General features: G+C 41.4%; 1 protein-coding gene and 1 long non-coding RNA gene across 3 annotated transcripts in view; both read right to left on the bottom strand.

Moving 5' to 3' along the window:
* The window catches only part of PIAS1 (protein inhibitor of activated STAT 1), a 96,639-nt gene that overhangs the window by 15,218 nt on the left and 55,909 nt on the right, over positions 1–25,512 (bottom strand). For both annotated transcript variants that reach the window (XM_073304443.1, XM_073304444.1), the window contains 5 exons: positions 9,593–9,677; positions 8,831–8,878; positions 7,336–7,426; positions 6,255–6,389; positions 877–982 (listed from right to left, as the gene is read on the bottom strand). In XM_073304443.1, the coding sequence (XP_073160544.1) occupies positions 877–982; positions 6,255–6,389; positions 7,336–7,426; positions 8,831–8,878; positions 9,593–9,677 (465 nt within the window). The remainder of the gene's footprint in view (positions 1–876; positions 983–6,254; positions 6,390–7,335; positions 7,427–8,830; positions 8,879–9,592; positions 9,678–25,512) is intronic.
* LOC140895128 (uncharacterized) lies at positions 11,854–21,999 on the bottom strand. Its single transcript, XR_012154111.1, has 3 exons — positions 20,640–21,999; positions 13,388–13,427; positions 11,854–11,929 (listed from the first exon to the last, which is right to left on the bottom strand). It is a non-coding gene; the product is annotated as an uncharacterized lncRNA (long non-coding RNA).

The raw sequence follows: 25,512 nt of genomic DNA, 5'->3' as shown, positions 1-25,512 counted from the left end.
TTAATTACACACACACACACACACAGCGCTGTATCTTTGAAGGCAAGATCAAAGAAACACACCTTGCACTTAGCCCAGAAGGTGATGAGGTTTGGGATGGTCCAGTGGGGGGGAGGTCATACCACAGTCTTGGACCATCCCCCAGTCAATCACTGTTTCCTGCACAGATGAGCTTCACCCTTATTGTGGAAACTTCCATTGTGCCAGGGGAGCTAAGTTGTCAACTACGGTCAACGTATCAGTATGTTGATATCAGGGAACATCATCAGCCACTGAGTTCACATTAGGAACTCTGAGCAAAATGCCAGGTGAAATTAGTTTACTGTTTTTTAACAAATTAAAACCGGATTAGTTGAGTGGCCAAAAATTCTCTTGCATTTTTACTCTACTGTGGCAATGGTCTTACCGGGCTGGCTCATAATTCAGGCAAAGGCCTTTGATTACTCAGATTTAGACCAGACTTCAGTGATAGCCATCAATGGAATGAATGGATTCTAGGATTCTCTCTTTTTAAAAGAAAGGTTTGAGAGTTCACTATATTTTTTTCCTGCGAAAGGGTGAATTAAGCAATGATAAGTATTTGGGGGGAAAAGAAAAGGCTAGAGTTGCAAAGTTACACCCTGGGTTGCGTGGAAGCCTCAAAGAGCAGTAACTATCACAGTAGTACGGTGATACAAAACAACCAACAAGTCTGCTAGTGAAGATTTAGTTTCTGAAGGGATCAGCAGGTTCTTCCTTTTTTTCCTTATTCCTGTGGCTCAAAAATTTAGATTTACAAAAAGTAGCCTTGAGTATCGTACCAGAGGTCAGGGCTAAAAATCTTATAAAAGCTGTTTCTTTATATTTAGATCAAGAATTTGAATGCATTAGACATACTTAGTGCTTTAGAATGATCAGGATTCCTTATTCCTTTTGCTCGTAACCTCTGTAGTAACACTGTAGAAGACAGCTGTTTTACAAGATAAACTGCCATAGAATAATTCTGGAAAACAAACATATAATGAAACAACTCAGCTGATATAATCAAAACAACAAAGAATCTGCATAAACACCATGTAAAATTTATAATCTCTGCGATTATGTGGACCTAGACTTCAACCATCGCTACAAAATGGTGGCATAACTTTTTTAGACTAAAGAAAATCCATTGTGTCTATGTTCTTAGTAGGTACTAGGAAGTTCTCAGGACCAGGATTTTAGTCCTTAGGATAGAAGCAGCAAGGCGAATCACAAGCTCCACTGAGATTAGAGCCAGGTGCAAGGGAAGTTATATATTCAATAATTCCAACACCACAGTTATCACTTTTCTCAAAATTTCAAACCTGCAACTTGGGGCATTTCGTCAACAAGCAATTTATAAAGGATAATTTCATATCAATAGCATTAAGCCAAAGTGCAGTACTGCACACATATTTAAGGGAAAAAGTCATGTTAAATTTGGTCTAAAGTTCAAGTTTTGAAAAATAAGCTTTTATAAAACTTAAGACCAGTAGACATGCTTCCATGAACATATTTCATTTAACTGCATTTGAAACAAGTGGTCTTTTAAAAACCAAAAAAACCAAAACAATCCAAGCTTTGCATTCTGTGCAGTGTTTACAACCCAGTCTCTACAAGCAGTGCCCTGACACGTGAGAATCTGAAAGGGAAGTTGATTACTGAACCCCACACCTAGTTTTATTGTTGGAGCCGAGAGAACAAACTAAAACTGTACAGTTGTGAAGATTTTTGATTTTTAAAGTTATCTGGGGGTTTTCATATGAACAATATCATATCATAAGTAAGTACACTGTCTTTTTAAAAAATAGGATATGAAACCACACAGTACAAGCAGAAACCCCAAGGACAAAAAAAATTGTGTCCTCATGTTGCATGGCAGGAGCACATTCAAAACCATCTGGTACAAAATTTACTCTCTCTCTCTCTCTCTCTCTCTCTCTAAACTTGAGCACGATTCACAATTATTTTTTTAAAATATAGAATAATCGTGTTTTCTGTGATAAACTATTTAAAAGAACCTATGCTAAGAATGTTCTTTGTGGGCAATCCCCCACTTCTGGATCCATAAGCCATTCACATTATTTGTTTGGGATAATGATAAATATGAGGAAGAACTTCAACAATAGTTGGTAGGTGGCGAGGGCTAGAGGGCTCCCCCAAAAATGTATTTTCTGAGCCACCCCAAGTCCACGCACACACCCAGCTCAGCAGGAAAAAACCCACATCTGACTGAGCCAGGGCCAGAAACAGGCTGGGGAATGGTGTAGCGATGGCCCTGCCTCAGTGCTGGATTCCTGGCAGGTGGAGCTAGATTCCTCAGCCCCAGCTGAGAGCACTGGCTCCCAAATGGCACTTCCCAGGAAGTTTCACTGGGATGGGGTGAGAGTCCCTGGGGGACAATCCTGAGATGACTGGACCCAGCCCCACAGCTGCCTGCATGGTAAGCATGGGGTGACCTAAGCGCCCCCCTAAAAGGATATTTTACCAGCCACTTATGTCTTCAATAATAATATATACCATAAAATTTCACAATTTAAATACCAGAAACACATTATTTTAAATATTTTGCTCTTGCTAGAGATGCTTCCATCATTAAAAACCTCTACTGCTTTAACATGTTTGTTTAATGCCTCAATTAGGATAGAAGTTAGGGAAATGCTAATTAACATTGTGAAATTATTTACTGACAGCTTGAATCTACAAAGCTAGGTACTTGCCCAAGGCAACTTTCACAGAAGTCTTTGGAAAGCAGATTGTGCAGACACCACAATTAGGACTTCACTAAAGGTATACTCTACCAGCTGAGACATGTAACCCAATATTTAAAAAGAACAAATGCCCAATTTTTATCTATCATGCATATCCATAAAATAAAACTAATTTCTACTGATTTATTGGCAGGATCCAAATAATAGAATTAGGAAGCATTATTTCTTGTGTGGAAAAGATCTGACTAATCATTTTTGTTAGATATACTGAGTTTATTTGCCATTATTCTTCTAGTTTTGATGACTATAAATTCAAAAGCTTTTCCAAGATACAGCTATGCAATTTCAGTTATAGCAAATGTCCATTTGCACCCAGAAAGCTTTGTGAAAACAGCTACTTCACTATAAAAAGCAGCACGGTGTTGTTTTTTTCAATGCATTTCCAATAGACAAGAAATAATCTGCAGTAAACTAAAGCAGGTGAATTTTTTTGGAAACTTGTTTGACATTTTGAAGCTCACTTTTTTTTTTTCTTTTGCCTAAAAGGCCAGTAGTTTTAAAAACAGCATTCAGCAGGCATCTGTTCCATAATCTAACTGGAGATCTGGTCATGCTTCAACTTCAATCCATTTTGATAGGGGGAAAATACAAGAGTGATATTGTATACCTGACTGTTGTGCACAGATGGGCAATAATTATTTTTCTACACTGTTTCAATGAATCATGGGTTTTAGTCCACACTTGGAATAGATGATACTACATCTCAGGCTAATTCTCAGGCTCTAGAGAAATAGGATGGCTGCTGGTAGCAAAGCCACATCTGATCAGCTTTTCTCAAGTCCTCATTGATTTTGTTAAGCATATCTGGCTTTCATCATGAACATATACACACAGATTCTCAATGCATTGATCACTGATAGAGGATTGGGTCTCATGGACTGACTGACTAACCAACTAAATAAAAAATACTTTCCACAGGCTATTCCAGATGGATAGAATTTCAGTGGAACATCAATCATTTAAAAACATTAATTACATCCTCCCTTCCCCCAAAACATGCTATAAAACAAAACAGTGCAGTTAATAAAGTATGTGGATAAAATACAGCTGTGAGAATTGAAGCGTTAAATGGCAAGTTTAAATCCCCACATGCACTACTGAGCTTTCATACTTTCGAAGATTTACCTCTGCATTTTCAGAGTTAAGAAACACTCCCCCATGCAACGTGTTACACACTGGTAGGTCAGCATTACAAATCTCTTTGATCTCAGGTAACATGCGATAGCACACAGACATAAAGCGGTAGAGGGCAGGGGAAAAGAGGAAACAAAAAATCCTTAGTTACCCATTACTATACTCCATAAGTGTTTTTCTCACCAATTAAGCTTGCTTGTTAGCTTTCTAACGTATGCTGAAGGACAGGTGAGTCGCATCATACGCACATTTAACTTACGCAAATTCATCTATGCTTCCTCAGCAAAAAAAAAAAATCAAAAAAAAAAATCTGTAAATAGCACGGGCGATTCCGCCCACCATTCCACTCCACGAGCTTATGGCCCGGAGTGAGCGTGAGATGGGAGACGTGAATCTGTTGTTCCCTCAGTCAGTCTCAGTTCCGGCGTGCCTCTCATAGCGTGAACATCTCGCTGTGCTGAGTGTGATTCTAGTGTTTAAAGATACTGTACGTATTTTTTCTACAACATGGCCCCTAAACGCAAGCCAACTACTTCATCTGGTGCTCAACCGAAGAAACAGCGATCTGTTCCAACGCTGGAGGAAAAACTGGCTGTGTTGGACTTATTGAGAGACGGTATGTCGGTCCGCAACATGGAGCATAAGTATGGCCACAACAAATCTAGCATCCGTGCCATCAAGATTTGCGAGAGAGAAAATTCGTCAAGCCATGGCATCAAGTGCTCCAATAACTGCTAAGGTGACGAGCCAGGTGTGTGATAAAACTTTAGTGAAGACTGAAAAGGCATTTAACTTATGACTGGAAGACATGAACCGTAAACGTGTGCCGATCGATGGCAACGCATTGCGAGAAAAGGCTCTTAGCCTCTACGCGCTGTTCAAACCTCCCGCCAAAGAGAGACAGACAGCCTTCTGACGAGAAGGAATTCAAAGCTAGCCAAGGTTGGCTTAACAGTTTTAGGGACCGCTTCGACCTCAAAAACGTGCAGACTACTGGTGAAGCTGCATCTGACAACGAAGAGGCAGCAAAAGCCTACCCCAAACAATTAAAGAAAATCATAGAAGAAAAGGGCTATCTTCCCGAACAAGTTTTTAATGCTGACAAGACTGGGCTCTTCTGGGAAAAAATGCCCAACCGCACTTACACTACGAAATCGGAAAGACAAGCCCCTGGCTTCAAAGCAGCTAAAGACTGTGTTGTTTTGTGGCAATGCGGCTGGGCATTTAATAAAGCCGGGCTTGCTCTACAGCAGTGGTTCCCAAACTTTAGCAGCCCGGGAACCCCTTTCACTAAATTGTGAAATCTCGTGAACCCCCTCCTAAAAATGAATATTTCCAGGGATTTAAGTTTAAATTTCCTCCGCACTCCGTGAGGCTCCTGCTGCTGGACCCCTTTGACCGCCCCGGTCAACTGAGCTCCACTGAGCTCGGGCTGCCAGCCCCAACTGCCCTGCCCTGTTCTCCCTGGGGCTCGGGCTGCCAGCCCCAACTGCCCTGCCCTGTTCTCCCTGGAGCTCGGGCTGCCAGCCCCAACTGCCCTGCCCTGTTCTCCCTGGGGTTCGGGCTGCCAGCCCCAACTGCCCTGCCCTGTTCTCCCTGGGGCTCGGGCTGCCAGCCCTGCAACCGGGTCCCACCTGCTGCCTCCAATGCCCAGGGTCCTCTGGCCACCATTAGTGAATTTTTTTCTGGCAAACCCCCTGTAACATTGTGAACCTCAGTTTGGGAACCACTGCTCTACAGGGCTGCAAATCCCTGTGCCCTAAAAGGCAAGAACAAAAATCTGCCTGTGTTCTAGCAATCAAATAAAAAGGCTTGGGTGACAGCAGCATTGTTTCTGGATTGGTTCCACAAGTGTTTCATTCCAGAGGTCAAGCGGTACCTCGAAGAGAAAGGACTTGACTTTTAAGTGTTGCTGATCGTAGACAATGCTCCTGGCCACCCTGCTCCGGTTTGCACGTAACGACGTTGACTTCGTCTTTCTCCCCCCCATACCACCTCCATCCTCTCAACCAAGGCGTGATTCGCTGTTTCAAGGCCACATACACGAGGCTTACGTTCTCACGGATACGTAGCGCTATGGATGTTGATCCCAATCTTAATGTGATGGAGTGTATACTCAAAAAGAAAAGGAGGACTTGTAGCACCTTAGAGACTAACAAATTTATTTGAGCATAAGCTTTCGTGAGCTGTACTTTATGGGCGATTTAAGGGATTTTCAAAGGTAATTTTGACTATACGCGATTTTCACCTTACGCTGACTTTAGAACCTAACCCCCGCGTAAGATGCGACTCCACTGTAGAGCTGATTAAAACTTTTCTCTAATACATAGATCTGACCAAATAGTAACTCACTCTTCCAATTTCTGCAGTCCATGAAACGACGATGGTGTTTGGTACCGTTGTAGACAATCTGACAAGTGAGGTAATATTGATTGGTCGGCTAGGTCGCTTTGGTTCAACACCATTTTTGGTTGGTGGAAGATAGCCCTAAAATGAAACAATTATTTTTTTAATTTTTCCCTTTACAAGAGATATTTTAATCTCATTTTTCCTAACAAACTCCATGCACTGTTTGTGGAGGGATATTAACCTGCTTTTTTCCCCCCTAAGTATTTAAAAACACAACCAGCAGCCAAGATCTAAATCTTGTAACTGCTGACACCCTTCCAATTTGAAAACTCATCTTCCCAATGCAGATTTTTAGATTTAGGGAATTTTATGCTAGCCATTCTACATCAGTTACTGTTGAAGGTCTGCCATGGTAAATCTTGGAAAACTGTGCAACAGTCATAGTAACAATATGACAACTCCTAGAAATCATGGTAAAAGTTACAGTCACAGACAGGTATTTAGGAACCAACTCAACACTGCAGAACCACACTTATAAATATAGTTTAAAATATTTATCTTTATGGGGACACTAAGGGTATGTCAACACAGCAATTAAAAATCAATGGCAGGCCTGGGTCAGCTGACTCAGGCTCACAATGGATGGGCTCCAGGGCTGTAAAATTGTGGTGTAGACATTTGGGTTCAGGCTGGAGCCCAAGCTCTAGGACCCAATGAGTGGGAGAGTTCCAGAGCCCAGGCTCCAGCCTGAGCCTAAATATCTACACCACAATTGTACAAACCTCACAAACCCAAGTCAGCTGACATGGGCCCACCAGTTTAATTGCTGTGTAGACATACCCATCGACAGCTGGGGTACCTAGGTCTGAGCCCTTTCCCTTACACAGTAGGGTTACACTTTTCAATAACAGCTTGCCTAACTTTTTATCCAGTTCATTCACCCAACAATCAGACCCCCCAAACCCGATGTCAAAACAAACATTAAAAAACATGGAAGCCGCTATTCTTATGATATTTCAGGCAAACATACACCCTTAGCTGTACTACTGACATGATACAAATCAAAAGAACCTCTATTACTTACTGGAAGGCTACATGGTTTCCCATTTACTTTCACACAGAGATTGGGTGGGAAGTGATCTTCTTGTGGACAACTGGTTTCTGATAAACAAAACCTAAATGCAAAGAGTTTTGATCACCTGTCATATTTAAAATGTGTTAAACAAGTTCTTAAAGGACTTCATGTTACTAGGTATGGATTTTTGCTACTGAATTATGTGTGTTTAAGAAGATTCAGATGACGGTCTGAGCAGCAGGTAGAATTAAATCTTCAACTTTGATAGAGAAGTCTGGAATTATTGAGTTGTTCTGTATTGCCATGTGACCAACAGGCAGAAAAGCCCCAAGCACAAGTACTTGTTTGAATAAAGAGGGCTCTAGGTTCCTCTATGCGTGGCTTGTTTCTATGACTCACTCATTATGAGACAAAGCATGTTCCTGCTACCAGAATCCTTCAGTGTCTGTCCAGTTTCTCTTCCCTCGATCTTCGCTGCCTGACCTCACCTTACTAAAAGCCAAGGTTTTTGCAAAGGAGAGAATACATGCTACCTCTCCAACTATTCCTCCTTTATCTAAGATAAGCAGGCCATGCTGCAGCAGCTAAGGCTTCCAGTGTTAGTCTGATGCTCAAGGTCAGACCTTCTACCTCAGTTCAGACAGTTTCTGATAATGCTAATCTCAGTATTATGAAGGCATGTTTGCTGCTGGAAGCAGTAGTAGACAGACCCTCTTTTGTCCTCTGAGGTGACTGTAGATCCCCCGACCTCCTACGTACCAGCCTTTCTGATGCGCCAGATTCAAAAGTAACCTTTTAGCTCCTCTAGATGTCTGCTAGGAGACTCACACTACCCATTCAGAAATACCACTAAATTAAAGAGAGATTATAGGACCAAGCCAAATTACAGTGAGTCTGTCAGCAAATCCAAAACAGACTGACTGTGATTTCCCCACCTCCTGTCTCCCTGGTTAAAGACATGGAATGGGGCTGCTATGCTTGACAGTTGCACCAGTTGAACAAAGTGGCCAGCACCCAACAGAAATCATGCTGGAACATCCTGTCTTCTGCTTCCTCTCTAGATCTAGCTGAGGGAGGCCCAGGCACCCATATCCAACAACAGATCTGAAGTGGGGGCAGGAAGCACAAGCACAACCTACAACTGCAAACAGAGGGAAGTTATGGTCACAGCTGAGTGCATCTAGGGCTGCTGACAGACTGGATGGACAGTCATGAGGAGCTTCTGAAAAGCTGCACAGAGCAAGGGCAAATAGCTGTAGTCTGCTCTTTTTGCAGTACCCCCAGACTGGGATTTCTAGCAGGAGTCAGCTCCTTCCTATGCCTCCTTCCCCCACTGTTAGAATACAGCAGGATTAGACTTATTTCTTCCCCCATAGCCCCTGAAAGAGCAATAATGATTTAGTGGGGTGTATACACATTAGAAGGAGATGTCATAATAAGATTTATATTCCCAAACTATTTAAAAATCCACTGGCCCCAAGATTATACTGTATGAATACTGTACCTTAGCTGGACCTGTACTGTGAAGTCACATTTGGTCCCAGAAATGTCCCTAGCAAAGATAGGACAAATACAAATTAAAAATGTGGCACATATAAAAACAAAACCTGAAAAGCAAAGCTCTGATGAGTGAGTACACTACCACAATCTGTGATACTTAATCTCTTGTGTAGGCATGCTCCTCCAAAACTGAGATTTAGCAGATTGCTCACTTGAGGACTCATCAAATGCTCACTGGACTATAAAGGACACTGGATTAAGCCTCTTGTCAGCAGTTATGGCCCATTCTTTCACTACTATCTCTACACTTTGCATATTCGCCACTATTCCTGGAGCGCCTTCCTTCTCTGGTCCATCAAACTATCAGGCTCTGTTCTTTTAAACCACTTCTGAACTATTGATCTCCATCATGTTGACTATAATAACTGAATCAATATTCTCAATCTCCGTATCTTCCTTGGTTTTATATATTGGAAGAAAAATTCCCACGAGTATGTTCACATGCTTAAAAGGAGGAATCACATCACCATGCTCATCGCCTCCTCTCGCCACCCTTCGTCACTCTCATCACATTACTAAAATTTAGATTATGAGCTCTTTCGGGCTGGGCCTGTGTCTTTTGTATGTATTCTGTGAATTGCCTAGTATACTACTGCATATTAAGACAGATTTGGGTTTGTTTTGGTCTTTTTTGAAGATACTGTATGCTGGTTCAGTTTCAGAGTTCAGAAATACTACCCTGAAGGATTTCTAGAAATGCACTTACATTGAACTGCTGATTTGCTGCACTTGTTGCGGTGTCAATGCAAATGCAAAACAGGTTTCTCGAAATCGCTGGCTATTATCTGATGCTAGGAAAAAGAAAAAGACAGAGTCACTATAAAATACAGCAATACAGAAAGTATATGTAGCATGGTACGTTGCTTTAGAATAAAACTAAAATAACTTAATATATATTTATATCACACATGATATAGTGTTAAAAGTATCTGTTGTTGTTTGTTTTAGTAACTTATTTCAAAGGCACCTAGATATACACCTTTATTAAAGCTTTTATAAAAGCTAAAAAAAAAATAACTGAACATTTTTATGAGAACCATATTAAGGCAGTGACAAATCAACTGAAGAAATAGCATTTTCTATCTACCAGTCAAAGAGAAATAAAAAAAGGTTAACATTGTCAAGACTATTATTTGGCTTTAAAGTACAAAATGCGTGAAAATGCTTTTCAAAGAAGCCTTTAAAATTACATTTTTTTCTCTGGATTCATTTTCATTATATGTTCCTGAATTAGTCTCTAAAAGTACAGTAATTATATACATGAGAAAAATACAGAATTTACAGTTGAATGAGACGAGCAGTTCCCATCAAAACCACTATATATATTTAACAATATATGTTATACACTCACGCTTCGTGAGATGTACAACTCAGAAATAACAGTTGTGCTTAATTTCTTAAAATACAAATCTTTCAACATCGGAGCCATAATAAAATAAACATTATGCATGCATTACACACCTGTTGGGGAAGAAGGAGTAAATGAAATTCTAAGCTACCCGGGCTTGTGCCTGCAACTTCTCCCTTGCATGCGGATACTGCAAAGATCACTGTGTTGTCACATACCATACAATCTGTGGATAAAGTACTTTCAACTGCAAAGCTATTACAAATGGTACCTTTCCTGAGCACTAAAAGTTGCTTGCTTTAAAAAAGAAAAAAAAAAATCCATCTAGGAAATTTTAACATGCTTATCACCATGGTATCAGAGGACAATTTGTAACAAAGAAGAACATTCCGCTTAATTACTTCTAACTGTTTGTATCATGTTATGATGACTAACTCCTGCTTTGTGTTTTAAACACCTACCAGTCTGATGATTTTCTACTTTACTACCATCCACTTCCAACTCATTCCTGAGGAACCATGGATGCTTAACAGGATACCAGAAGGATCAACCCACAGCAAGGCAACAATATATCTGCAGCTTGGACCCAATTATAAAATGGATACCATGCAGGTATTTGATGGATTCTAAACACCACAATGACACCTTTAAATTACATTCAGATCTTTATTCTGTGTCAACAACACAGGTGTTGGGTATTGTCATAAGTGTGCACAGACAACATGCAGAACAGCTCATTTATAAGATATTTTATTGAGCCATCACTTTGGTCAATACATACCATGAACAGTACTTCTAAGGGATAATAACTGTTGCGCTATTAAAATGTGTGCAGCAACCAATAAAGCCATATGGATATAAGCAGACAACATGCCAGTAACCGCTTTTTTTCTTTTTTTTTTGTGGGGGGGGGGTGGGGGAGATAGGAGAACCTATTTAAATAGAAAAAAGTGTGTGTTTATCTAGCCTCCTGTCATTTATACTAAAATCAATTTCATTAACAGATATCACCCAGGATATATCCTGGCTGGTTAAAGAGATGGAACATATTAAAGTGGGACAATGTTTATTAATAAACATTTATATTATGATAGCACCCAGAGACCAATCAGGATTAGGGTTCTAGCACATACCATCAAACTAACAGCTAACCATCCCTGCTAACCATTCCTACCAACCCCCCACTCACGCTACTTATTCTTTTTAAAAACACAGAATACCATTTCCTCCTTTGCCAAACTCGAGATAGCACACTCTGGTGCAAAGACCAAGATCCAAATCAATCACAACTATGGTAATTTATGAATTTTGGAAAAGTCTGAATACAATGCGCACGATGTACAATATAAACAAAACATTTTTATACTCCATATATATTACACAAACACCCCAGATATAAAATAGCCAGATATAAAAGAACAGATTAATAAGTGATCTATTGTGTTCAACCCAAGATAAACTACCCAATCATTCTAATATGCTGCCCTGCAAAAGATGCTTTAAAAAGGGGGGCGGGGCGCAGGGTGGTGAAGTATTTGTTCTCGTCTTTGTTTTTGAAGATACGAAAGGTGGCCTGAACAATTCTTGTTTTGATTTTTAAATTTCTTGCTTGTTTTTTACCTTAGAAATTTCAAGTCTGGTTTTGCTAGAGAAGCTCTGGAAGGTCTCAGGGATGTTTGTTGTAAGCTGCAACACCTTAATTGAAGGACAAAGGTGTTGAATGTTTAACAAAGGCTTCCTTTAGCCAACATTTAATTATTCAGTGAAGTTAAATAGGTGTTCAAAAACAACATTCTAGAACAGTTTGGCTAGAAATCTCTTCCTCTCAGTTGCTCAGCTTTCAACTTTATTGGCTTTGGCAACACCACCAGTCTATGTGAAGAATATGGGTGAAATAAACTAACAGAAAAAAGCATTTTTAAAAACTCTCTCTCTCACACACACTCTCCTCTTTTTGCCCTCCCACTTAGTTCTACATAATAAGACAACAAAAAAGGCCATAAACTCAATTTTCCACCCCCTTCTTTGCAAGTCTCTTTTAATCCATCAGCTTGTTTTGATTTTTACTAAGGAAAAATACACAGGCCCGTGACCTTGAAAAGTAACTTCAAATCCTCTGTATACAATTTCATGGTGCTTCCCAGTTCTGCCAAATTGTTACCATCTTATAATGTAGAAGTACATTCTTCTGTGCTGACATGGGAGATTCCATAAGTCAAACATCTCATATGCTATATAGCCTTGGCACATTTATAAAAGAATAGATGCCTTTTGCTTGAATTGATTTAGTTCCAAAAATATGTTATTTTATGGAAACTATCATCCCTCAAATTCATATAACCTTTAAAATATCTGATGAAATCATAAAAATCTTAAATGATCCTTTTTAAATTTAGGATTAGTTTATTTAATCCAAGACCATTACCTAGTTTTAAACATACATTGAAAGGGATAAGAAAAAAATTAGGCTTGTTTTTGCTTTTTTAAACCATCATTGTTAGTTTATATTCCAAAATAACAGCAACGAAAACACGTAGTGAGTTTTTCTATTCTTGGTTATCAATTGAATACCCACTCCATCCCAATATCTGAGCAGAAATCAGCATTTGATAAACCAGTGGTACCCCAAATGTGGGCTTCAGACTATTAGTGATCTATTCTACAAAGACGTGCTTGATCACAAGGTGCAGGCTTTTCTCCCCATTCCCAGGTGCAAAACAACATTGTCCAAATATACCGGACCCTCGCTAGAACGTGTGATTTGGGATCCATGCGGGGACTGCTTTAAAATTAATTCTAATTAAAAAGTAATTAAATTTGGGATCCATGGCCACGACCGCGTTATATACGAATTCGCACCATATAGACGCACATTCTAGCGAGGGTCCGATGTATTGCTTTTCCATGTAAGCAATTGCTGTAGTCATCACAGGAATGTTACCCAACTGCAAATAGAAAGGAAGAGTCCTTATGAATTGAAGGAAAGTTGGTCCAGAAGCCATTTCAAATAAGTATATCCACCTTAAGAAAAGATTTCAGAATCCTAGTCAGACAAAGCAGTAAGCAAATGATCATCACTGACATCACCACCTGCAGGAAACTGTGTAGCTCAGTATGTTGGTTAAAGCCAATATTAGTTTGGATGTGACCTACCAAAACTGTGTCTGATACTATTAGTAAAGAGATTGTCCATCTGAAAAAAAAAAATTTAAGTGTGAATATGTCAAAGTGTGGAATTCAGTGAGCTCTCTATTAATTGAATTTAACCTTCTAAAATTAATATATTCCAATAGGTAACAAAGACCACAATTGTATATTTGCATTTATATTACATTGTAATATCAAGGTCATAGTCACTTTTTAAATGACATGCGATTGTCTTGAACTCTTAACAACCTAGGAAGTGTTTAAGTTCAAATACATGTACACTTAGAATGTCCAACTGGGTGTTTTGTGTATGCATGCATGAGAGAAAGCTTTAAACTCTGTACTTCGGGGGGAGCACCCTGTAACCCCCCTATTCATCATTTAAATATGATTGTGATCTTGCATATAAAGCATGCCATGTAAGGTATCAGGGGAAATGTAATGATCTGCTGGAAGTCACTGTTCTATCTAAACATGTATATCATTAGTACATATGAAGTTATGAGATTGTGTTGTACGGCTGTCAGTAAAACATGCTGTAAGTTGGGGAATCGACCAGGTATTAGCTCCGCAGAGACAACAGCAAGGAAAGTAACCAACGCCCGGGCAGGCGTCAAACCACCATCAACTCCCATTGTCCAGCAAGGGAGTTACCATTCAATGACTCACCTGGCATAAGGCAAAACCAAGGGAATTGCTCAGCCTTGCCTGGGGCCTCAGCAATGCCCATCAGATATGCCTGGACTTGTGTTCTCCAAGCACATGGACTAAGGGTATAAAACTGAACACAATGGCCCCATGCTTGGCCTTTTCTCCCCCACCTGTGCTGCAAGCAACAAGGACACTGAGAAGACTCCAACAGAGGAGACTGGCCAACGTTTCAAGGGTGAAACCCGTGTACTAAGAATTGCAATATTCAGGGGGGTGAGAAAAACTGCTTAATCTAGATGTTGCCCAGTCTAATAGGGTTGAGAGTTTAGACTGCGTGCTTATATTTTATTTTGTTAACTACTCTGACTTTCTGCCTATCACTTTTAATCAGTTAAAAATTATCTTTTGTAGTCAATAAACTTGTTTTACTGTTTATCTTTACCAGTGGGTTTGCCTGAAATGTTTCGTAAATCTGTTCAGGTTTACAAAGGTTGGCGTATATCCACTTTCCACTGAGACTTGCACTGCTCATCTTGAGCAGTGCAAGACGGTATATTCCTGAGGTACGAAGCTGGGAGATGCGGGGATTCGGTTGATGCCTTTCTCAGTGTGATTCATGAGCAGCTAGGGCTCTGGAGTAACTAGGGACCTGCCTGGGCACTCTGCCGAGGCATAGCAAGCTTCTAGGTAAACAGACATGCAAACAGACCTTATAATGTTTTAAAGTTCTTTTTCTTTTATGCTTTGTTGTGTTCCTACTGTTAAGATTCAACAATAGTTTGGTTTAAGAAAGCTGCCTGGTTACTGTATTAACCACTGGCCACAGTTCCTGACAGTCTGATCACAGGATTCTCATCGCTGTGGGTCTTGATTACTTCCACATCTTTTTCCCAGGCATTGAGAAATGCATTCTTGTGCCGCTCATAAAGATTCAGAATGGTGCAGCAAAGATCATTTTCCTAGCCCATCGCTTCGACCATGTTACCCCTCTCTGAATCCTAATGCAATGGTTCTCAACCTATTTATCATTGTGGGCTGCACATGCAGCTCTCTTTGTGTTATGTGGCACACACACACACACCCTGTATGATGTGTCATGGGCCACAGCTGTGTGCTGAACGGGCTGCAAGCGGCCTGCAGGTTGAGAACCACTGCTCTAATGGTTCCCATTTCTCTACTGCATCCAACATAAGTGGCCTGGCTGCACTTTCAGGCGCATCATGACCTTTCCCCATAATACCGATCATCCCTCGCATTTAGTAGTGAGGTCTATTCCTGGCTCCAATTGGTCCAGGAGGCCAGCCTTCAACACCCACTTGTTAAGTTTTCAAACAAGAACCTTCCTGCTTTCTCCCACCTCACACCTGAGAGGTGCTCACTATACACATCTGCAAAATTACCTCCATATCCTCCTTTAAATCCCTCCTTAAAACTCTCCTTTGCCATGATGCCTACAAAAAATGGCTGACCAATAAGGTCTCACTGTTTCCTTATACTCTCCCATCTGTCTGTATGTGTGGTGCCTCTTATACTTAGATTATAAACCCTTTGGGGACAGTCTTTTTGTCTTGCGTTTGTACAGTGCCTAGAACAATGGGGTCCTGGTCCTTGACTGGGGCTCCTAGGTGCTACGGCAACAAAGTATTTTTATTAATAAAGGTTCCAAACTGAGTTGGGCCTGCTGAATGGGGATATGATTGAGCTCTATAAAATCATGATTGGTGTGGAGAAAGTGAATAATGAAGTGTCATTTACCCTTTCTCATAACACAAGATCTCAGGGGTCACCAAATGAAATTAAATAGGCAGAAGGTTTTAAACAAACAAAAGGAAGTATTTCTTCACACAACGCACAGTCAACCTGTGGAACTCTTTGCCAGAGGATGTTGTGAAGACCAAAGACTATAACAGGGTTCAAAAAAGAACTAGATAAATTCCTGGAGGATAGGTCCATCAATGGCTATTAGCCAGGATGGACAGGGATGGGTGTCCCCAGCCTCTATTTTCCAGAAGCTGGGAATGAGCAACAGGGAATGGATCACTTGATGATTACCTGTTCACTCCCTCTGGAGCACCTGGCATTGGCTACTATCGGAAGACAGGATACTGGGCTAGACGGACCTTTGGTCTTACCCACTATGGCTGTTCTTATGAGTAATCACTGTTAGTGCACAAGGTACTCTAAGCTAGGGCCAAGTCTAAGAATGGCAAGATTCCACGGACAGGTAAAAGCAAGTGGCCTAATCAACTGAGAGGGAGCACTCAATAAGACCAGAAGATGGGACAGAGGAGAGCTAGCCCTGTAGCTGTGTGTCTTAAGTCAAGTCTCTGGTTGCTTCCAAATCCTTGGAAGGTCCTCAGTCCCTTGGTTAGAATGCTCCCATTAGTATAAGTTCATAGTCCAGAGGTTTGAGCAGGAAAGAGACAAAATGCAGATGTTTGCAGGGCCTTTTATTGCTTCTGCCAAGTGAAGGGAAACCCATGGTTCTCACTGTGGAAAATTACAGGGAACAAGATGGTGTTTGGAGTCACATGGGCAAGTAACATGTCATGCCCATGCATGCTTCGCTTAGTCATAGTAGAAGCCATCATCCATACCCTAGTTAGCACATTCAAAGGAAGTCCATTAAGTGTAGATAGGTGTCTCCCATGGTCCACTGTGAGTTAAGCGTTCCTTGATGAGCCACTTAACTTGAATAATCCCTTTAAGATGTGCAGGCTAAATACCTTGTGGGTGTTACCACATGAGCAAACATTTGAAATACAGGTACAAAGTTAATATTCATAACGTCAGATACAAAAATGAAACATGTATACAAATAGCATAATCATATTCAGCAAATCATAACTTTTATATTGACACCTTACTTGACATACTTTGTATGAGATTTGTTGCAATTATATAACGGTGGTAGCAACAATGATCTGCATGATCATATTTTACTCAGATAATGTCACACAGACAATCATTACCATCAGATATGGAAAATTTGAAGTATTAATGTTTATGTAAGTCTAAAGGAAAAATATAAGTACTCCAAATACTTCCAGATATTAACTGAGAATAATATAAAGACCCGACCTAATACTGCTAGTTCTAGCTCAGGGACTGAGCTTTCAAAGTCATTTACACTATAAGAGTATCAGTATTACAGAAAACATTCATTCCTTAGTGAGAAATTATTGGATTTAAGGAAATTAGAAATGGATAAAAAGCCTACCACCTTCCTGAACTGAACCTTTTACACAATTCCTATACTTCTACGGGATTTATAGGATATGAACAGGTCTTGATACAACTGAAATCATAATCCGCCTTTACAGTCCAAGACTACGGTGCTGGGGTATACAGACCCTGCACAGGGCCCAAAGGGGTTAAAAGGCAATAATGGGCCCAGGTAACCCCATCCCTACAGGCCAGCTGAGCATACTCCAGCAGGAAGAGCAGATTAAAAGGTTTCAGAGTAACAGCCGTGTTAGTCTGTATTCACAAAAAGAAAAGGAGTACTTGTGGCACCTTAGAGACTAACCAATTTATTTGAGCATAAGCTTTCGTGAGCTACAGCTCACTTCATCGGATGCATACTGTGGAAACTGCAGAAGACATTATATACACAGAGACCATGAAACAATACCTCCTCCCACCCCACTCTCCTGCTGGTAATAGCTTATCTAAAGTGATCACTCTCTTTACAATGTGTATGATAATCAAGGTGGGCCATTTCCAGCATAAATACAGGTTTAACCAGAACGTCGGGGAGGGGGGAGGTAGGAAAAAACAAGAGGAAATAGGCTACCTTGCATAATGACTTAGCCACTCCCAGTCTCTATTTAACCCTAAATTAACAGTATCCAATTTGCAAATGAATTCCAATTCAGCAGTTTCTCGCTAGAGTCTGGATTTGAAGTTTTTTTGTTGTAAGATAGCGACCTTCATGTCTGTGATTGCGTGACCAGAGAGATTGAAGTGGTTTCCGACTGGCTTATGAATGTTATAATTCTTGACATCTGATTTGTGTCCATTTATTCTTTTATGTAGAGACTGTCCAGTTTGACCAATGTACATGGCAGAGGGGCATTGCTGGCACATATCACATTGGTGGATGTGCAGGTGAATGAGCCTCTGATAGTGTGACTGATGTGATTAGGCCCTATGATGGTGTCCCCTGAATAGATATGTGGGCACAGTTGGCAACGGCCTTTGTTGCAAGGATAGGTTCCTGGGTTAGTGGTTGTGTTGTGTGGTATGTGGTTGTTGGTGAGTATTTGCTTCAGGTTGGGGGGCTGTCTGTAGGCAAGGACTGGCCTGTCTCCCAAGATTTGTGAGAGTGTCGGGTCATCCTTCAGGATAGGTTGTAGATCCTTAATAATGCGTTGGAGGGGTTTTAGTTGGGGGCTGAAGGTGACGGCTAGTGGCGTTCTGTTATTTTCTTTGTTAGGCCTGTCCTGTAGTAGGTGACTTCTGGGAACTCTTCTGGCTCTATCAATCTGTTTCTTTACTTCTGCAGGTGGGTATTGTAGTTGTAAGAAAGCTTGATAGAAATCTTGTAGGTGTTTGTCTCTGTCTGAGGGGTTGGAGCAAATGCGGTTGTATCGCAGAGCTTGGCTGTAGACGATGGATCGTGTGGTGTGGTCAGGGTGAAAGCTGGAGGCATGTAGGTAGGAATAGCGGTCAGTAGGTTTCCAGTATAGGGTGGTGTTTATGTGACTATTGTTTATTAGCACTGTCCAGGAAGTGGATCTCTTGTGTGGACTGGACCGGGCTGAGGTTGATGGTGGGATGGAAATTGTTGAAATCATGGTGGAATTCCTCAAGGGCTTCTTTTCCATGGGTCCAGATGATGAAGATGTCATCAATATAGCGCAAGTAGAGTAGGGGCGTTAGGGGACAAGAGCTGAGGAAGCGTTGTTCTAAATCAGCCATAAAAATGTTGGCATACTGTGGGGCTATGCGGGTACCCATAGCAGTGCCGCTGATCTGAAGGTATACATAGTCCCCAAATGTAAAATAGTTATGGGTAAGGACAAAGTCTCAAAGTTCAGCCACCAGGTTAGCCGTGACATTATCGGGGATAGTGTTCTTGACGGCTTGTAGTCCATCTTTGTGTGGAATGTTGGTGTAGAGGGCTTCTACATCCATAGTGGCCAGGATGGTGTTATCAGGAAGATCACCAGCGGATTGTAGTTTCCTCAGGAAGTCAGTGGTGTCTCGAAGGTAGCTGGGAGTGCTGGTAGCATAGGGCCTGAGGAGGGAGTCTACATAGCCAGACAATCCTGCTGTCAGGGTGCCAATGCCTGAGATGATGGGGCGCCCAGGATTTCCAGGTTTATGGATCTTGAGTAGTAGATAGAATATCCCAGGTTGGGGTTCCACGGGTGTGTCTGTGCGGATTTGATCTTGTGCTTTTTCAGGGAGTTTCTTGAGCAAATGCTGTAGTTGCTTTTGGTAACTCTCAGTGGGATCATAGGGTAATGGCTTGTAGAAAGTGGTGTTGGAGAGCTGCCGAGCAACCTCTTGCTCATATTCCGACCTATTCATGATGACAACAGCACCTCCTTTGTCAGCCTTGTTGATTATGATGTCAGAGTTGTTTCTGAGGCTGTGGATGGCATTGTGTTCTGCACAGCTGAGGTTGTGGGGCAAGTGATGCTGCTTTTCCACAATTTCAGCCCGTGCACGTCAGCGGAAGCACTCTATGTACAAGTCCAGTCTGCTGTTTCGACCTTCAGGAGGAGTCCACCTAGAATCCTTCTTTTTGTAACGTTGGTAGGGAGGCCTCTGTGGATTAGTATGTTGTTCAGAGGTATTTTGGAAACATTCCTTGAGTTGGAGACGTTGAAAATAGGATTCTAAGTCACCACAGAACTCAGAAGCCCAGGCAAGGGATGATGGCCCGGCTGCAGGAGAGCTGAATCCTTCTTTCAGGAAGCCAGACAGAAGGTTGGGCCTGCGAGGGGACTACACATAGCAGGTAATGCCATCAGCAACCGCCACCCACTTCAAGAAGCAGCAGGTCTTGCAAAGAAGCCCTGTTCACTTGGGACTTTGACGTTATTGACTGTTCAGACTATAAGTATCATGCCCCAAAATGAAGGGGCACATAGGCAAAAGTAGCCCAGGGTGGCAGATTTAGGCTCGCTAAGGGGAGGATCCTGCCATTGTTACTTTCCACAGGGCCCTGACCTGGTGGAGTGGGAGGGCCCAGGTTCTCCTACCACACCATGCTTAAGGACAAAGACTCCAGACACAGTGGGGAGGCCAATAATGCCAGCCTAGAGGCACGGACCAGGCACTGCTACTGCCCCCCATGACAATAAGACAAGCGGCTGGAGAACAGGTGCACTAACCACCAGGCTACCTGGCCCTCCAAGCCCCCCATCACAAAGACCATTCACTATGACATAAAATATATTTCACATTTGAAGTGACGTGTGGCAGCAATTCCATGCAAGCAGCGCTATTATTTAACAAAGGGAAAACAAAAAAATACATATATATTTTTTAAATCAATACTAAAAGGGAGAATTTAAGTCAGGACACAAACAAAGACCACACGACAACTTTCACTTAACTATGAGTGATTAAGACCTTTGTGGTTACATCTCACCATTAGCATAGTGTCCTATGCTGGGGCGCTGGCTCAATGGTGTACAACTTGATTATTTTAAAAGTGGCCTGTAGAGGCGGAAAAATAGTTTAAAATGTCAGAAGCTAAAAAAAAATTTATATAAAGCACGTAAGTATAATGTGTATACATACAGACAGACAGCTCTGAAGCACAGCTATGTTGGAAGGAGGGAAGGGGGCTGAGAGGAGTTCACGCTCTTAACTGACACAGCTATGCCAGTAACCACCCCCATGTACACCAGCTCACACCAGCAAAAAAAGAGTAAGCTTTGTCTCTGCAAGGGAGCTTTGCTGTTGCAACTATAACAGCAATGCCTTTGTAGTGCCAACTAGTCCTTCGAAATATCAGGAACCTCAAGTCTCATCTTCACTGTGTTGCTGAACGACTTATTGGATGATTTAGATATGGATTAGGAACTCTCCTAGCCCTTATCAGAAAGGTCAGAGGTTTGAATCTTTAACAGAGCGCTTTTTTCCCCCCTATGGTCTTAAATAAATAGGTGTCAACAACAAAAATTTGTAGACAGTCTGCATAAAAATACATTTCTCATTGCAAATCTGTTTCTCTTGCAGGGTTTCTCTATTACAGGGATTTTCAAACTTCATTGCCCCGTGACCCCCTTCTGATAAAGTTACTGCATGACCCCCGGAGGGGGCGGAGCCTGAGCCCCATCATCCTGGGTGTGGGGAAGAGGGGGCTGCAGCCTGAGCCCCGCTGCCCCGGGTGGGGTGGAATGGGGGCCACAGCCTGAGCCCTGCCATCCCAGGAGGGGCTGGAGCTAGGGCTTCAGCCCTGGGTCCCAGCAACTTGAATGCTGGCCCTGGCCACCCCATTCAAAGTGGGTCGTGACTCACTCTGGAGTCCTGACCCACGGTTTGAGAACCACTGCTCTATTGTCATAAACCTGCTAGTTTGGTCATTCACTGCGTCTGGTCTGGGTTAAGTATGCAAGACAAATTTCTATTCTGTGTATGATACATACATACATACACACACACACGCGCGACATATCATTAAGTATATAGATCAAGAAAAATTGGCAGAAAACGTTATCCCTCTGTAATTTTTGTACGTACTCTGAAAAATGCTAAGTATTACTAGTACAGTACAGACCTGCTTACACGCGAATCCGCTTAACGCGCAGTAGCGCCATGCCTCCCAGTGCTACCTATTTAACACGCGAGACTCGTTAACATGGGGTACGGGAACTTGCTATGCAGCGCTACAGATTTGCTCACTAACTCACTGACACAGAAATCGACAGGAAGTGCAGAGGAGAAACGTGTCGTACGTCTTTACTGATATTGGTAAAGACGTATCACACACGATTAGTCATGGTCAAGCTAGAAAGATATATATATATATATAGTAGTATTATAGTAATATATATATATATATATATATACACACACATACACACACACACACCCCATTAGAAAATTTTAACCGTAGGCCTACTATACTGGCAGAGGGCAAGCGGCAGTGTCCCTACCCTGTAGGAGAAAAGCTAGCTGCAACAGATCGAGTAACTAGTGGAGAAACCCAGCCTGGCGTTTCCAAAGCTATTGGGGTTGCTGCATCTACTCTCCGAGGAGGGCTAAAAAACGAATCTAAACTGAACGGCTTTGCACAAAACATTGATTCTGCCACAGGGCTTAAGCGAAAACGTGCGCGCTATTCAGTAAAACCCACAATGGACAAAGCCACGTGCATGTGGTTTGCTCAGGAAAGGCTGAAAGGAATGCTACTAAGTGGGCCAATTTGTCAAGCCCAAGCGAGAAAATGTGGAAATTTAACGGGGGATGAATCATTCCAAGCCAGCAAGGGGTTTATAAGACATTTTAAAAAGGGTCATGGCATAGCACAGGTATCAATTACTGGAGAAAGCCCATCAGCCGATGAATCAGCCACAAACGCGTTTTGTCTGCGGCGAATGACAAACTTCATAAGAAAGAAAAAAAATGCAAGCCAGAAATAGCAGAAAACAACAGTGTTTTTTTTGTTTTGTTTTTTAAAGTGAATCAGACACTTTTTTCAGCACAGCCCTCTTAACCCACGGTCCGTTAACACACGGTCGTGATGGCTTGACTCCGACATCCGCGCGTCAATGGGTCTATACTGTAGTCTTCTTTGGGATTCAGGAACGTATCCCATAAAATCTTTAACCAACTCTATACTATCACATCCATAAAAAGGGTACATTCATTAAGATTGTGTGATGCTTCCTAATGTAACCAGTTGGACACCAGATTGTCAATTTATTTAGTCAAAAATGCTTTCCATCTTACTAAATAATTAAGAGCTAACATTTATACACTACTGTATTTTGATTAAATTATTAGTCTTACAAGTGTTCTACTAGAACAAGCACAGAAATTTAGAACATAAAAGTCATTACTGAACTGGCTCATGACCAGTGACTTCTAATAACTGTTTATTTCTGAAGACAGAAACATAGTATTACATAAAGCAACCATATCAAGACAGTACAACATTTTAGGAAACTTTTGCCAAGGTCAGTGAATGACCTTTGATTGTTCACTCATTGAGCCATAGTGATGAGCAATTCTGATTATTCAAAATAATTCTAGACAATCCAAAAGGTGGAAGTTCACAGGGCAAGTGGTGGGTCGTTTCTGCTTCGCCAGTTCCTCCCAAAAACTAGAAAATATCTAGTTTGCTACCAAGTAATTTTGTAGGGTTTTTGTTGGGGGGAGGGGAAGAGAATACATTCACACTATAAAGCCTTTTGATAGGCAGATGCAAAGAGTACTATTGAAGAAAATGACACAGTGGCTTCAAATTAACTCATGCATCATTGGATCCAGAAGCAAGCACAGAAAAAGCTCGCTTATAAGAAATTAATATTATTTAGAAAGTATTTGGTACAGGATTAAAGTTGCAACATAAAATCAACAGAAATTCACAGTGAAGGCTAATATGCATTGCTTCTCTGCCTAACCGGATATCCCTAATCAGCTTCACTACCGCAATCCTCAACATCCTGCATACAATAAACACTCCCCTCCCACCCCCGGTAACCCACCACTATCACCAGACCTGTCTCTTAGCACTAAACTTCTCCCTTCCTCTCTAATCAGAGAAACAAGTATTAGAGGCGGCACCTTTTGAACGTTCTGTCCTTTGCTCCACAGCCATTTAAATGCATACATAGAATACAGAACGTAGGACAGAGTCACCTGGAATCTGACCACTGTCATCGAAGAGTGCTACCACTTATCGGGAAAGGATGCCACTAATCACTACGGTGTCTGTCACAAAAGTCCAGAGAGCACATTGGACACCTGAACAGATGAAGATTTGGCTTCTAGGAATAGAAACAATGGGACATTCCATTCTATGCAGCCATATACATTGCACAGACAGAAGAATGGCAAGAACAGATGCCAGCTTGGCGCTAAGAATTGGAACAGAACAGTCTAGCACTTAATAAGCAACTGACAATCAAAACTCCTATATTCCTTTCTCTGTTCTGCCACTGACTCGCTGTAACACCATGGCCAAATCATTTAATCTGAGTGCCTCATTTTACCCAGCTGTAAAGAGAGTCTTGTAACACTTCTCTCATGGATATTGTGAAGCTTATGTTTGTGAAGTCCTTTGAGATCTTTGGATGAAAGCTGCTAAAGAAACATGTAAATCAGTCTTCTCTCTCCTGTAAACTGACCTCTGGTTCCTGCCTAGATTCTCTGGAGGAGAAAGGTAATCCCATTTGTCTGGGTTGCTATGGAACGGCACTAGATAATCTTTTGTGGGCTAGAACCCATTTTATCAGATGGATAGAGAGGAAAATACAGTAGGCAGTATACCTGCCTACCGTATTTTCCACTCCCATGCATCTGATGAAGTGGGTTCTAGCTGCCTACTGTATTTTCCACTCCCGTGCATCTGATGAAGTGGGTTATAGCCCACAAAAGATTATGCCCAAATAAATTTGTTAGTCTCTAAGATGTCACAAGGACTCCTTATTGTTTTTGCTGATACAGACTAACACGGATACCCCTCTGAAACTAGATAATCTGTCATTGTGTAGTGACAAAGCACTTAACTAACTGTAATTGCAAGACATGCTTTGTCACTGAAGTGCAATATTTCAAGTTTTGGTCAGTTTGTTGAAATCTCAAATTCATTTCTATACCCAGAGCTTTTAGCAATCAATTTTTAAAAGTTTAAAGTAAAAAACCCTAAATTTAACAACAAAGAAAACAACTTTTAGAACAAATGTCTAAATGCATACGATACTGACAGACGGGAAAGACTAAGAGCTACAATTAACTTGTGTAAACATTATACATTTTAGAACTTTCCATACCATATTTTATATACAGAAGAAAGCAATGGAAATTCCATGCAACTGGATAAACAGTTATTTACACTATCTTTTTAAAGCATGCATTACAGTACTTCTGAGTAATGAATACAACCTCTGCAGACTTCCCCACAGTCAAGAAAGAACGTCACCATTGATACTTGTTACCCCATCCTCCTCTCCTCACTCCCCAACACTCCATTTGTTTGTTTCTTCCACCGGCTAAATCTGGTCTTTTACACGGTACGCTTGTTTGCAGCAGGTGCTGTAAGTTACTATACTTTTGTACTATGCTAGTGACAAAGGGGCCTCAACTTGACTGACGTCCCTTGGCACTACCACTAAATAACTATGAAACAACCTAGGCTCTTCACTGAACACCCTTTCTAAGAGGCCAACTAAGGCAGGGATCCCTTAAACTTTATCCAAAGTTTTCAAACCTGGATGCCTAAAGTTAGATTCCCAAACCTATATTTAGGCACCTAAACATGAGCAGCTTGGTTTTTCCAGAAGTGATGAGCA

Source organism: Lepidochelys kempii, chromosome 10 (genome assembly GCF_965140265.1).
Source record: "Lepidochelys kempii isolate rLepKem1 chromosome 10, rLepKem1.hap2, whole genome shotgun sequence".
In the NCBI taxonomy this organism is placed as follows: Eukaryota; Metazoa; Chordata; order Testudines; family Cheloniidae; genus Lepidochelys; species Lepidochelys kempii.
The sequence above is the reverse complement of the archived record's forward strand: the minus strand, read 5'-3'. Positions and strand labels throughout refer to the sequence as shown.